Genomic DNA, 15,612 nt, shown 5'->3' on the forward strand with positions numbered 1-15,612 from the left:
TTTGATCCTTATCTGACATACTTGAGATACTAGCCATTTTAAATGTAAAACTGAAAGAAAGAGACACTATCTTAAATTTGGTATATTTCATTGCCAGTCATCAACTGCATGCACATAATACCAAAAAAGACATACACCTTCAATGGTTTCTAATGAGCAAAAAATCAAAACAAAAAAATACATACATTTTAGGCAGTAAAAATGTTTAATAACATTTATCATAAATCTATATAACACTATTTCATCATGTTGGCATACACAATAATACACATTTATGTACACTGCATTTCATAAAAAGAAATACAGAATTGTGTGTGAAGAATATGGCTTTTAAAAATTGGAAATGGGACAGAAAATGCAATGTGGAGTCAATATAAGTCTTGTAAGGCAATGAGTTTGATAGCATATCAAGAGATAATCTTTTAAAACCGATGTTGCCACAGCTTGTGCGTGGAAAGGATAACACACAAAGCCGATATGCCATACATTAGCACAGGTACTCAGATCTAGAGCTGTCACTCTTGTACGTCATCTGAGAGTCAATGCTCGAACGTGAGCACAGGAGCATCCTCTCCGACTCCTGAGTCTGCCTTCGTGCCCACAAATCATTCGCCTGCCCGTTCAGAGTCCTTTGTTTCATGGTGAGCGTCTCAAACTTTACGTATGTCTCTTTTGAAAGGTCATCGTCTGGTCCATTGTTCCTACTACTGTTTCCTTTACAGTATAGACACAAGATCTTATAGAGCAACACCACAATGAGAGGCACCGCAACTGCGCATGCGATCGCGCTTGCGATCATCAGGACTTTGTTCTGCCCATCGTCTCCGCCGTTATCTAGAGTACTGAAATTCACACATTGCTCTTTCCCAGACACCGAACCCTTAGTAACCAAACACACCGTGTAGAGCTGGTTAGGCATCAGATACTCCAAAAGCAGCTTCCCTTGACCAACTTCCGTATCAACCGACTCCTTATCGTCTTTCGCATCGTATGGAAAGTAGACCACTGTTAGGGGCGCATCGCTTGGGAAACCTTCAGCGGTCCATAATAAGACCGCAGTGTCACTTGTCTCCTCCACTACCGCAATGTCTTTAAGGTCAGCTTTCTTTTTGAACTTGTCACTCATCATTAAACCTTTGCCGCCCTTACTTTGCTGGACCTTAGTTGGTTTGTCTCCAGCAGGTGGGGACCTCTGAACTCCCTCGCCTGGTCCCAGACTCTTCCTGGTTGGCAGCGGTGGCATTGTGGTCATGGCAGCTGTGGTTGTAAGCACAGGGCTTAAGGAAGTATACAATGGCATCTTAGTCCCTGCAAAAGAAGTCATGGGTTGACCATCGGGCAGCTTGGTTATGTTCATCGGTGGGGACTGCGTCGTGGACTGCATCCCATCCACAGACAGGGTGATGGATGCCTCGGCCTTCCCTGCGACATTCTTGGCCTTGCAGAGGTAATCGCCTGCATCCTTAAACATGATATTGTGCAAACTGAGGATGGACCAATGAACCCCCTCACCTGGAGATTGCTGCACAACTACAGAGAGATGAAATGGTGAGTAACATCCTAAACAATAAGTTCATAAGGAAAAGGTGAAAGGATGCTTTATATATAGCAACTAAGTAGGTTTACATTAGGGATTAACCAATATTACTACTAAATACAGAGATGTAGATCTGATGAAATACATATACTACCATTCATAAGTTAGGTCGGTAAGTCTTTTTAAAGGATTAGTCCACTTTTAAATACACTTTTCCTGATAATTTACTCACCCCCTTGTCATATAAGATGTCCATGTCTTTCTTTCTTCAGTCGAAAAGAAATTAAAGTTTTTGATGAAAACATTCCAGGATTTTTTTCCATATAGTGGACTTCAATGGGCACCAAACAGTTGAAGGTCAAAATTAGGTTCACTGCAGCTTCAAATTGTTCTACACGATCCCAAATGAGAAATAAGGGTCTTATCTAGTGAAACCATTGCTCATTTTCTGAAAAAAATTGAAAATTATATAAGTTTTAACCATAAATGCTCATCTTGAACTAGCTCTCTTCTTCTTCTCTATTAGAAATCCGGTGGTGTAGACACTGCTAAGTGTATTACTGCCTTCAACAGGTCAAAGTTTGAACTAATTTTTATATGCAATATGCTAGTTCAATAGTATATAACAATTAGTTCAAACTTTCACCTGTGGAGGGCAGTAATACGCTTAGCAGAGTCTACACCACCAGATTTCTAATAGAGAAGAAGAAGAGAGCTAGTTCAAGATGAGCATTTTTGGTTAAAACTTATATAATTTTCAATTTTTTTCAGAAAATGAGCGATGGTTTCACTAGATAAGACCCTTATTTCTCATCTGGGATCGTGTAGAACAATTTGAAGCTGCAGTGAAACTAATTTTGACCTTCAACTGTTTGGTGCCCATTGAAGTCCACTATAAGGAGAATAATCCTGGAATGTTTTCATCAAAAACTTTAATTTCTTTTCGACTGAAGAAAGAAAGACATGGACATCTTGGATGACATGGGGGTGAGTAAATTATCAGGAAAAGTTTATTTAAAAGTGGACTAATCCTTTAAGGCTGCATTTATTTGCATTATTAGGGATGAACCGATATTAAAATTCTGCCAGTAACTGTTTCATGTTATGGCCTATAACTGATAAATATGGATTTATCAGAATTAATTCATGTATATATTACCATGTAAAAATAATGTTTATATAATATTTATATTAGGGATGCACCGATATATGTAAAAGTCTGATATGCCTATACTTATTTTCATGTTGGCCAGTCATTAAAATTCTATTTTATTTTGTCTAAATAAATAAAATATAAAACACTAAAAACTAAAATCAATCATTTTAAAATGATACTAATGTATATAGATATCACAAAACTATACTGTTCAGTATGAAAACAGGATAATTTTTGTGAGATTTGCTAAAGGTTACATTTAACAGTGTTATTAAATTATTAGTGCTTTTAAAGATAAACTTTAAATGAGCGTTTGATGACAGAAAGGTTATCAAAAATGAGTATGAACAATTTATTAACCAATATCAATAACACATTTTTATTAATCTAATATCGTGCAGTCCTAGGTTACATGCACTTTAGACTAACACAATAATTTCACACTTACATATAATTAATTAGAGTAAAGGTTATGCGTATTTGGCGTGCTGTCTGAGGGGAGGGATCCGAACTCTGAATTTGGCCCAAACCCAGAGTACTTACCCCATCCCAGGTTGGGATAGGAATAGTTATAACAGAGGAGATGGGGTGATGGAGAGATGCTGGAAAACTGTCGTAGAACAGAGGCAAGTCTGCTGAATATATATATCAATTCCTGATTCTAATTGAGTTGATTAAGTGAATAAGCTCCTCCCGTGTTAATAAGGTTAATTATCTGAACATGCTCCTGCCAAACTTTGTTAATAAAACCTAATTTGTTTGTATTTGCATTTATTTCAATCTCCATTAGCTGTGAAAACACAGCTATTCTTCCTGGAGTGCATTTACATGGATATTATGACAAAAGATAACAATAATACAAATTATAGATAAAAGAAAATAATACATGGATCTGTATTTTACAGTGCTTTTTCCATGATTTGTTTTTACTTTGGGTAATTTGAATCTGCCCTCTGTGGCATGTCTGGTTTCATGATTGTGCTCCTCAGAACTAAAACATAGCTCCTGATAAAGCACATTTGGTAATTTAGTTACTACAATATTTCTTGTCAAATTAAGCAATGAGGCTTCAAATCTCTCCCTTACCTTTAACCAGGATAACATAGCATGCATCCAATTTACATTTGTTCTATACAGACATCGAAGAGCACATCGAGCTGCCTTGTTTTGGACCATTTGAAGCGCCTTGATATGAGGAACAGCAGCACAGGACCAAATCTCAGAACAATAATCTAACTGTGAGAGTACAAGTGTTTTTATGACATTTGCCACCATATTAAGATGTAACAAAGTTGTTGTTGTTTTTAAAAAAAAATAAATTCAATTTCGTGTAAATATATTAGGCCCCGTCCACACGGAGATGAGTTTAACTGTATATGCATGAGTTTAGCTTGTATCATATAGGAATTTTGTCCAGACGGATCCGGCGTTTTCAGAAGGTGAAACCTCTATTTTTTGAAACCGGGTAAATCAAAGTTCAGCATGTTCAGATAATTAACCTTATTAACACGGGAGGAGCTTATTCAGTTAATCAGCTCAATTAGCATAAGGAGGTAAATATATTATATATATATATATATATATATATATATATATATATATATATATATATATATATATATATACAGCAGACTCGCCTCTGTTCTATGACAGTTTTCCAGCATCTATATTATTAAAATAAAGCTTTATTTTATTTGCAAGGTTTATGCACATGCTCCAAGACTTATTCTTTGTTTTTAGTGTATCTCTATTGCAGAATTACAGCACCACATACTGATCTGGCATGTATACTACATCATTTTAAATCGTTTCAGTGGTTTTGTGTGTATGCAGATATTTCTTGAGACGAGGAAAAAAAAAAAGATCGGATAAAGTAAGCTCTGGCTTCATGTGGACGTGGCCTTAGTCCGATTGCAGGCAGTTGTTAAGTTGTATTTAATCATACTGTGAGACCTCATACCTGTGTTGTTGAATGCGGATCCATCAGCTCTGGTCCAGGAAAGGGTGGGAGTAGGGAAACCATTGGCGTCACACCGCAGAAGCACATTGCTGCCAAGTGATGAAGTGATCTTAGTGGCTGAAGTCATAACTGATGGCTTGAGGCACTGATCCAGTTCAGCCCGCTGGAACAGAACACCAGCTAAGTTCTCTGGTCCACTGCATAATAGAAACTGATCCATCAACACCACAGGTATGCTGGTCATCTTAGATAACTCAATGAGCTTGGAAATCCGACAGTCACAGTACCAGGGATTGTCCTGCAGACCTGCAAATATTGAAAAATAAGAATATGTTTAAGAATGCAATATGTTAATTCTATCTATCTATCTGATTCCCATGGGAACGCATTAATTGATAAAATGTATACCTTCAATGCAATGTCAAAGTCACTTTAGATAAAACAACAATGCATAAATGTAAATGCAATGGTGAAGGACATCTCAACATACTGAAATAAAGACCACAGGTTTACTTATTCAACTACTATACTAAAACAGCAGTTTGATGTCATCAGATACGAAAGTTGTAAATCTTTCTGTAAATTCTAAAGCTAGGATGTCTTGTCTGGCTCGCACGCATACATCAGGTGTTGGACATTAACACCACAGTCCACCCATAATTCTGTCTATGTCAGGATGAAGATCAGTTGACTATAAACAAGGAATTAGACGTTCCACTGATGCAACTCAACAGCTGGATAGTGGTAACTGCTAATATCCTGATGATACAGAGTAATGCCCGGTCACATTGTGCTTTTGGTGCTCATCTTTACACTTGTATGGCCTCTGGTGAAAGTACAGAATATGCCGTTGCAATATCACACAAGCAAAAGTGCTGTTGTACTAAGTCGTGCCTTAGACAAAACCAGTCACACTGTCTATTCGGACAAACCGACATGATTGTGACTGTGATTTTGCTTTTAAACAGTTCAATAAATAATTTTATATTAAGTAACTTACAATTTAAACACAATACTGCCAATTATATCACCTAAGAAAATTATATCTCCAAGCAAAGCCCTATAGCGGCATTCTTAAAGGTGCTAAAGATGATGTTTTGTTTTATACATTTTTGCAATATTACTTGAAACTGTCTTTACTAACTGATAAAAGACTATTTATTAGGTGCACTGAAAGGAATAATATTAATATACATCATCTGTGCACGAGGTAGGGCCTTAAAAACATCAGCCAATCGTTTACGCGATCATCGCGTAAACGATTGGCCCTCTGGCTTGTCAATCACTGCCATGACGTTCCTTGTGAGAGACGTGCGCAGCTGCGTGCTCCAGTAACTTTCTACACTCTACAGGCGCCGCATGCAATGTTTTTGTCAGGAGACAGGAGTAACAACTGCAGATTATGAGTTACCTGCGGTGAGTCCGACATAATGAATCCACTAACACGACACGGCGAATGCCGGTGGTAAACACTCGTGTTCCAATACTCTTGCACGAGTTTTGGGAGGTGTTCCCTCGAAATGAGCTGTGAAGGAGGGGGGTTGTTCTTACGCATGCGCTCATTTCAAAAACTCACTAACAGTCTTTGGTTTCTCAGTCGACAAAAAGATCCTCTTTAGCACCTTTAAATGAACCAGTTGATTGGATGATTCAATGACTCAGTCATTAAGAGGGATTCTGAATTTAGAACAGCATACTGACATATTACAGTTTCTAGATATTTCAGAAATACTAAGTGTTGTAGGCTATGATAGTATGCTGTCCAGAATTCACTTGTGTCATTATTGCACAAATTGGCGAATTGAATGATTCATTAAATCACTTATGAGGACAGTCACTTCCTGAATGTTGCAGCGTTTTTGAAGGAATTGGTTGAATAAATGATTGATTGGTTGATGTGTATGTGTGTGTGTGTGTGTGTGTGTGTGTGTGTGTGTGTAGTTATTGTGTGTAATGTGTGTGTGTATATATATATATATATATATATATATATATATGGAAAATAAACTGTTCTATTTTATATATATATATATAAATACATAGAAAAAATAGAACAGTTTATTTATATTATTTTATTTTTTTCTCGAAATAAACTTAATCAATCCATGTAGATTGGTCAACCGTGATCAGTGTTGTAGCCTAAAACTGTAAATGAAAACTTTGACAAAACGTTCACCATTATATCATATCAACTACAACAACTACTAAAGTATTCTATACTTTCACCAAGTGTCATACAAGTGTACTCTCACAGTTTTCCGCAAAAACACATGAATCTATCAAACTTTCTCTTCGGCTGGAATCTGTTCTTTAAATGTCACTGAGCAAATACATGAGTCATCTTCTTCTCAGATGAGCTCTTCAAAGAAACTCAAATCTCAAGCTTCAGACACAGCTGGGAGTCCCATTAGAAGATTAGCTTGTACTTAACTTGGGAGAGCCCGTGAAGACACAAGAAAGATTTAGATATTTAAAGATCACACTTGGACTTACTATTAAAGACATGGTGAATAGAGGGACATTGTTGAATCTTGCTTTCAGTTTTACATATTGTATGTACAGTATCCACTCAGATTCTTTGCATTTTAGCATTTTAGGAAGAGCTAACTGTTGTAAAAGAAAAACTTTAGCATACTTTTAAAAATGTAATTATTACAGAAATAATATGATTAAATGCAAACTGAATTTTCGGACACTTAATTGATTGCATTTTACAGTTAAATGAAAATGTATTATAGCCTGAATGTATATTAAACGCAAGTGGTTGAACTTTTGGTCTGATACTTTAAGATATTAAGTACATTACAAGTGTACATTCAATCACTCTAAAAAATGCTGGGTTAAAAACAACCCAAGTTGGGTTAAATATGGACAAACCCAGCGGGTTGGGTTAAAGGGCACCTATTATGCCCTCTTTCACAAGATGTAATATAAGTCTCTGGTCTGGTCAAGTTTCATCTTAAAATACCCCACAAATTTGCCCCTATTTGGGGTTGAGCAAAAACATGCCTTTTACTATATTACTATATTGCTGGCTAAAAAAATAAATCCAAAATTGGTTGAAAAAAATGGCTGGGTGAAAACAACCCAATCCCTGGGTTTGTCCATATTTAACCCAGCATTAAGCACACTTCTTTTTTAAAAGGGAAAGCTCATACCAGTAATGTGAGTTTGTTTTGCTGACTCGTTTTATGTCAACAAAGTAATCTAAGGTAATTTAGAATGATAAATTAAGACCCCTTAAAATAAATATTTAAAAACAAATTGCAAATGCAAATTGAATAATGCGTGTTCAACATCATTTTACATCTTCAACATTTTTACCCACCAAGAACAGTCTTTTGCGAAGCATTGGCACTAGGCAGGACGCCTGAAAATGGAGGCCAGATGTCCACCAGGTCAGAAGGGAGGGTAGTTAGCTTGTTACTAGAAATATCTAGGTAGGTGATGTTAACCAGGTAAGGTGCTGCCTCCACAGGAACACTAGTCAAGCGGTTATTGTGCAGGTCCAAGGTCCTCAGACTGGGCATCTCTTTCAGAGACTCCCAGGGAAAGGTAGCGATCATGTTCCCATCCAGCCGTAGCTCATGAAGAACTTTCAGATTGTAGAAACTGCCAGGATCCACAGAGGTGATTGAATTGTAAGTTATCCACAGGTAGCGCAACTCCGACAGGTAGTAGAAGGCCTCAGTGGGCACTCGACGCACAGCTGTCTTCTCCACCCGCAGCTTCACCGTGTCCACGGGGACGTTGACTGGAATATCTGACATGTCAGGGTCATTGCATAGAACAGACCTGTGGCAGATTTTTAGAGCAGAGATTAATCACTTTGATCAGTATGAGCCCTATGTGTGGTGATGTTCATTGTGGGTTTTTATTAGTCTATATGAGGAATATAGCCTCTTAAGGAAAATTCAAGGAATTATTTAACATGTATAATTACGTTTACACTAGTCTGAGTTGGTTATACCCTTTACTAAACATTTTGATGATTCAAAATGGTTTCCAGTAACGTGTGTTCACACTCTCAAGCTAAGCTCTTAAGATAAACACAAGCTAATACTCCACGTGAATCTATTTTTATTTTTTATTTATTTATGACTTGTTAGGATGTTTGAAATTCAATATATTTATTTAAATGTGTGTCTATACATTTACATATTAGACCGTAATAAAATGAAAATTTTAAATTCTTTAAAAGACTTAAAAATATCATTACAACAATGTACAAATAAAACATTTAATTTAGCAACTGCTTCAGATTAGGAAGCTTACATTAGGAAGTAAACAGATTTCCCTTCAATGCCAGTCAGTCAAAACAAGATTAACCATCTCATTTATATACATATGAAACATCTGGCTGTGGTTTAAGAACGTTTCTAAAAGTACTTCATTAAAAGCCACAATTAAAACTTATATTGATATTTTTCCAAATGCTACATTAATTTTCAGTTTATTCCAGGACATCCTGTTTCTTATACTGTATGTCTGCCTACTATTTTTATTCAAGAATTTCTATGATGAACCTAAATTATGACTTTTGCAAGGCTATAAATATCTTACACAAAAAAAAACTTAAAATTTTATTAAACTTTATTATATATGTTTATTCTATTTTTTTTTATTAACTTGTGTCATTATTATTATAGTAAAATAGTGTCCTTACCTGCTGCCAGTGCCATCGCTGCGTCCATGGTACACACAAGTGCACTGGGAAGGACAGAATGGTTGTGCCACACTCCAGCAGCCCAGGAGAACCTGGGCCACCAGCAGACGATACATCCTTCAGTCAGACGAACCAGCACGGACACACACACTCACACTCACACACATCAGATCCCACTTGATCATCAGTGAACAAAAAGCCCTTTAACAGTTCGCGCCGAGAACGAATAAAAGCAAGAAAAGTGCATTGCCGAATGCATCCTGTTTAGCATGCTAACAGGTGAGAGGGGCGCAGGAAGCTGAGAAGAGTGGGAGGATTGGGAGGTGCTCGGGCTGAGATTAGAAAGAGGATTTCTCAAGGCTGAGTAGGTCACTAAAGTTGAACAGTGTGGGATGGGAAGTGTGTACGAGTTTATTTGTGTGTGTGAGTGTGTGACTGTGTTCGAGGAGGAGGATAAGTCCTGTAGGCACACACTAATCGGCTAACAGCAAGAAGGTTCTCTCATTTCATCATGTGACCGCACGCTCCCAGACACTTTACCAACCTGCACCTCCTGTATGAGAGTGATTTTGGCTTCCGTCACCTCCCTTGCCTGGCGCTGTTAAGTTGCGTGCATTGAGGGTAGATGACACCTGTGTGTAAGCTGAAGTACAGGTCATGATTTACTAATAGTAGACCAGGTGGCAGACAGGCCAAACTGTTCTGTCTGAGTTGAGAGAGATATGAGCTGCCAACTTTTGAGTTCAGCTTGGAGTGAGAATTGGGGGATATAGCCTTTGATACATCAAAATCTTTCTCAATTAATGTTGTAAACTAGGCAAACCTGTCAGTATTAATATTAAAGGTGCCCTAGAACTTTTTTTTAAAAGATGTAATATAAGTCTAAGGTGTCCCCTGAATGTGTCTGTGAAGTTTCAGCTCAAAATACCCCATAGATTTTTTTAACTGCCTATTTTGGGGCATCATTATAAATGAGCCGATTCAGGGTGTGTGGCCCTTTAAATCTGGTGCTCCACGCCCCAAGAGCTCGCGCTTGCCTTAAACAACATAAAAAAAAAGTTCACATGGCTAATATAGCCTAACCCTCAAAATGGATCTTTACAAAGTGTTCGTCACACAGCATGTCTAATCGCGTAAGCACAGTGTTTATTGATTCTGAATGAGTTTGAGGCTATGCTCCGTGGCTAACGGCTAATGCTACACTGTTGGAGAGATTTATAAAGAATGAAGTTGTGTTTATGAATTATACAGACTGCAAGTGTTTAAAAATGAAAATAGCGACGGCTCTTGTCTCCGTGAATACAGTAAGAAATGATGGTAACTTTAACCACATTTAACAGTACATTAGCAACATGCTAACGAAACATTTAGAAAGACAATTTACAAATATCACTAAAAATATCATGTTATCATGAATCATGTCAGTTATTATTGCTCCATCTGCCATTTTTTGCTATTGTCCTTGCTTGCTTACCTAGTCTGTTGATTCAGCAGTGCACATCCAGACGTTCTGCCCTTGTCTAATGCCTTTCATAATGTTGGGAACATGGGCTGGCATATGCAAATATTGGGGGCGTACACCCCGACTGTTACGTAACGTACGTAGTCGGTGTTATGTTGAGATTCGCTGTTCTTCGGAGGTCTTTTAAACAAATGAGATTTATATAAGAAGGAGGAAACAATGGAGTTTGAGACTCACTGTATGTCATTTCCATGTACTGAACTCTTGTTATTTAACTATGCCGAGGTAAATTCAATTTTTGAATCTAGGGCACCTTTAAAGTTAATTTACAACTGATTTGTAAAATTACACATTTTTTTCTGAGGTAAATGTTAGGCCTTATGTGACATTGTTTACAAGCTGTTTTATCTGCGGTTGAAACACTGATTGAGCGATTACATGAGAGATGATATTCTTTCAACACCCTCTGATCATTCATGTTTATTTTGTTCTGTAACTAGCCTAGTAAAGAGGAAGATTGCGCTCCTGCTTCGCTTGAACTGAGGCGATACATACAGCAATTTGACCCGCCACATTAAAGGCACAATATGTACATTTTCGCCGCTAGAGGTCGCTTATTCAAAACAAAGGCATAGCTTGATGAAGCCTTGATTTCGTGGAATCATGGGAGGTGTTGTCTTCACGTTTACAGCCGGTGGAAAAGAATCAGGATGGGACTTGGGCAGAAATCATGTTCATGGATGAGATTATTAACGTTACTCTATGAAGCAGCGCAGGACTGAGTGCTGTGCGAGCAAACAAGGCCGTGGAGCGATTGCTAATGCGAGACGAGCGCAACACATGGCTCGAGAGCAGCAGAACTTTTGGTATGCTGCAGTCACCGCTTCCGCTTCTTCTGGTTAAGCGTATGTGGGGTAACGCAGCACTGTTTTATCATATTAGATACATTTGTGTTGAAAGTTGTTATTGTGCTACTCTGCGTTCGCTCGGTGGTTGCACACTGCAGTAAGCTAGATCGATGCATGGTAAAACATGGTACTCGCTGTAAATCAAGAAAACGAGATTTAAACAATAAGACTTACTGTGTTGAGCTACATAACATGATTAGTTTTCTGTCGATGAATGCATCCATCCAAACAGCTGCTCACCTGTCTAATAAAATACATAATAAATTAAAGTGTCTTTGGTGTTTCCGTGGTTTCTACAAAATCGAGGGTAACACGGGTATGATGTTATTGATGATCCACGGACACATTCCGTGTCCTGGTTAAAATTGCTTATTTCTCTGGATTTAAACATTCTTGAAAACATTTGGGATAATGTAAGTACACAAGTTAACAAAATATATAACACTGTTCTAGTGTTTTTGGATATTTTAAAGGTGCCCAAGAATGCTTTTTCACAAGATGTAATATAAGTCTAAGGTGTCCCCTGAATGTGTCTGTGAAATTTCAGCTCAAAATACCCCATAGATTTTTTTAAATTAATTTTTTTAACTGCCTATTTTGGGGCATCATTAACTAGAGCCCGACCGATATATCGGCCGGCCGATATTATCGGCCGATATGAGCTAATTGCATTTAAATCGGCATCGGCGTTTATAACGGCCGATGAAACATGAGAAACAGAGTCTCATGCTTCACTCATGTTATGAGTGTTGCATAGTTTGCCCACCAGAGGGAGCTCTGCAACTCCCCAGTTGACAACAGCGCCAGAAATCCACTACAGAAGAAAGTATTGTTGTACTCTTTTGACGGTGAGTCTGTCGTTCGTCATGTGAAATGATTGTAGATTTAGTTCATACACTGTATATAAAAACAGTGTGGTAGTTCTAGCTAACGGTCCTATCATTATCACTTATAAATATTCTGTAACATCACTTACAGCCGCTAATGCATTGCTATATTAGATTACCCACAAAGCTAATACCATGTTTATCAGTGGAAGAGCGCGAACGTTAATAAGAGGTCAAACTATAACGTTAGCGTTTAACTTATTCTAAATATATCTGCAGTGTTTCCCATTTAACTTATTTTAATTTTATTTTCAATTCATTGACATGGTTTTGTGGAATATTGAATTTGTTTGGTATAGCTCTTTTACTTTAACTTTAGTATTATAATTTATTTACAGTACACACACAGACTGTTAAAACCAGCTTCAACTGGAAGTAAGTAAAACTGTTAAATGTTTAAAACCAGACTGTTTTTTGATCATTAAAAAATATATACTTTTGATGTGCAATTGTTTAGTCATTGAGACTGTAATCTAAGGCTTTTTTTTAACATAATCCCTTCTGGAAAATGGTATACAGCCCACATACATAGAACAGGCAGATATTTTGCTATTGAATGTTGTGTAAGTGTAGTTTATAGGAAATGGGTCTAATATCCAGTTTATTTTCAAAATCAAAATATCGGCTTATAAATCGGCTCTTTTTGAGTTAATATCGGCATCGGCCCCCAAAAATCCATATCGGTCGGGCTCTATCATTAACTATGCACTGATTTTTTCAGCACGCCGCCCCTTTAATTCACGTGCTCCCTGCCACACGAGCTCTCGATTATATTACAGCACATTTACAAAGTTCACACAGCTAATATAACCCTCAAATGGATCTTTACAAGATGTTCGTCATGCATGCTGTATGCATGCTTCGAATTATGTGAGTAAAGTATTTATTTTGATGTTTATATTTGATTCTCTATGAGTCTGAGGCTGTGCTCTGTGGCTAACAGCTAATGCTACACTGTTGGAGAGATTTATAAAGAATGAAGTTGTTTATGAATTATACATCAAGTTTTTAAAAATGAAAATAGCGACGGCTCTTGTCTCCGTGAATTCAGTAAGAAACGATGGTAACTTTAACCTCATTTAACAGTACATTAGCAACATGCTAACGAAACATTTAGATAGACAATTTACAAATATCACTAAAAATATCATGCTATCATGGATCATGTCAGTTATTATTGCTCCATCTGCCATTTTCGCTGTTGTTCTTGCTTACCTAGTCTGTTGATTCACCTGTGCAGATCCAGACGTTACTGGCTGCCCTTGTCTAATGCCTTTCATAATGTTGGGAACATGGGCTGGTATATGCAAATATTGGGGCGTACACCCCGACTGTTACGTAACAGTCGGTGTTATGTTGAGATCCGCGTGTTTTCCGGAAGCCTTTTAAACAAATGAGATTTACATAAGAAAGAGAAAGAAATGGAGTTTGAAACTCAATGTTTGTCTTTTCCATGTACTGAACTCTTGTTATTCAACTATGCCAAGGTAAATTAAAATTTTGAATCTAGGGCACCTTTAATCCAAAAAATCCTACATATTGTGCCTAAAAAGGAATTTTGTAACACACACACACAAAAAAAAAGGTTAAGATTGTTTTATATCAAATTATATCAAATAACCTGATAATAATCTTATCTGTCAGCACATTGTCCGTGTCCTCTTTGTATGGTTGTGTGGCATGAGAGTGTAAGAACAGTGTCAATTGTGTGAGTCCTGATAATGATCTCAGTAAAATTGAGAAGTGAATAACATAGGCCTACTGACTATCCAACAATGCATGAATAAAAAGTTGCTGAAAGACTGCGTAAGGTAGGGAATAAACACATTTCCCTTTAGTACCAATTTGTCAAAACAAAATTATTCCCAAGGGTGTGTTTATACATGCCTATGCTTAAATTAACACCGCTTGAGGATGAATGGAAAATATGCATAATTAAAAACATCACTATGAAATGTGTCCATCCTTATGTTGTAGCAACATCTGGTTTGCATGCATTTATCTTAATCTCAGTCATTTCTTCTGTTTTTTTAAGTGTTCTGTTTCCTTTTCCATCAGAAAATTCTTTTCTGTTTTTTTTTTTAAGCTTTTCTTCTTTTTAGTTTTAGTAAAAAAAAAAAATAAAAAAAAAAACTTTAATTTTCATTTTCAGTAGGTTGGGAATCGTAAAATATGTATATATGAATCCGTTTTTTTATGTTAAATGAACATATACATTTATAGTCCACTGTAAAAAAAAATAAATAAATAAAAATAAAATAAACATAACATGTGACGTAGAAACAATTGTTGTGAAACCATATGGATAATTAAAATGCCTTTATCAAGTTTGCTACAGTTATCCAAGACAAGAGGGATATGTCCTTTTGTAGTCTGCCTCCATGTGGTTTAAATGAAAATAACAGACAGGTAGGAACATTACCATCAAAAGTGTGGGGTATAGTTTAGGTTTTGAAAAAAAAAAAAAACTAATACTTTTATTCAGCAAATATGCATTAAATTGATCAAACGCGACAATGAAGACTTACATTGTTATAAAAGATTTCTATTTCAAATAAATGCTGTTCTTTTGAACTTTAATCAAAGAATCCTACATTTTTTTTACTGTTTCCACAAAATAACAAGCAACTCAACTGTTTTTAACATAGATAATAATAAAAAAAAATGTTTCTTGAGCACCAAATCAGCATATTAGAATAATTTCTGGTTGGAAAATGATGCTGAAAATTCAGCTTTGCCATCACAGTTCTTTTAAATTATAACATTCCACAATATTCCTTTTTTTTTGGTCAAATAAATGCAGCCTTTGTGGCTACAAGTGGCTTCTTTCAAAAACATTTAAAAACTTTACTGACCACAAACTTTTAAACCTGTCAGTTCTAAATATTTAATGTTAATAGTGGCAATGCATACCACAGCATTTTTTTTCTGATATTTTTGTTTTAAGTTCATGAAAACACCTAAAACCTATTGCCATATACAGTATGTTAAGCTGTCATATAACATGCAGTATATTGTAGGCCTAATATAAAACAT

The 15,612-nt window shown here is 36.5% G+C and overlaps 1 protein-coding gene across 1 annotated transcript; it reads right to left on the reverse strand.

Annotated features, from left to right (window-relative positions):
* Positions 1–71: 71 nt before the first annotated feature.
* lrit3a (info leucine-rich repeat, immunoglobulin-like and transmembrane domains 3a) lies at positions 72–10,189 on the reverse strand. The gene is made up of 4 exons (XM_048177089.1): positions 9,320–10,189; positions 7,982–8,448; positions 4,654–4,959; positions 72–1,530 (listed from the first exon to the last, which is right to left on the reverse strand). The coding sequence occupies exons 1-4, from the start codon at positions 9,433–9,435 to the stop codon at positions 488–490; spliced, it is 1,932 nt and encodes a 643-aa protein (XP_048033046.1). The 5' UTR covers positions 9,436–10,189; the 3' UTR covers positions 72–487.
* Between the last annotated feature and the right edge of the window lie 5,423 nt (positions 10,190–15,612).

Source organism: Megalobrama amblycephala, linkage group LG23 (assembly GCF_018812025.1).
Source record: "Megalobrama amblycephala isolate DHTTF-2021 linkage group LG23, ASM1881202v1, whole genome shotgun sequence".
NCBI classification, from domain to species: Eukaryota; Metazoa; Chordata; class Actinopteri; order Cypriniformes; family Xenocyprididae; genus Megalobrama; species Megalobrama amblycephala.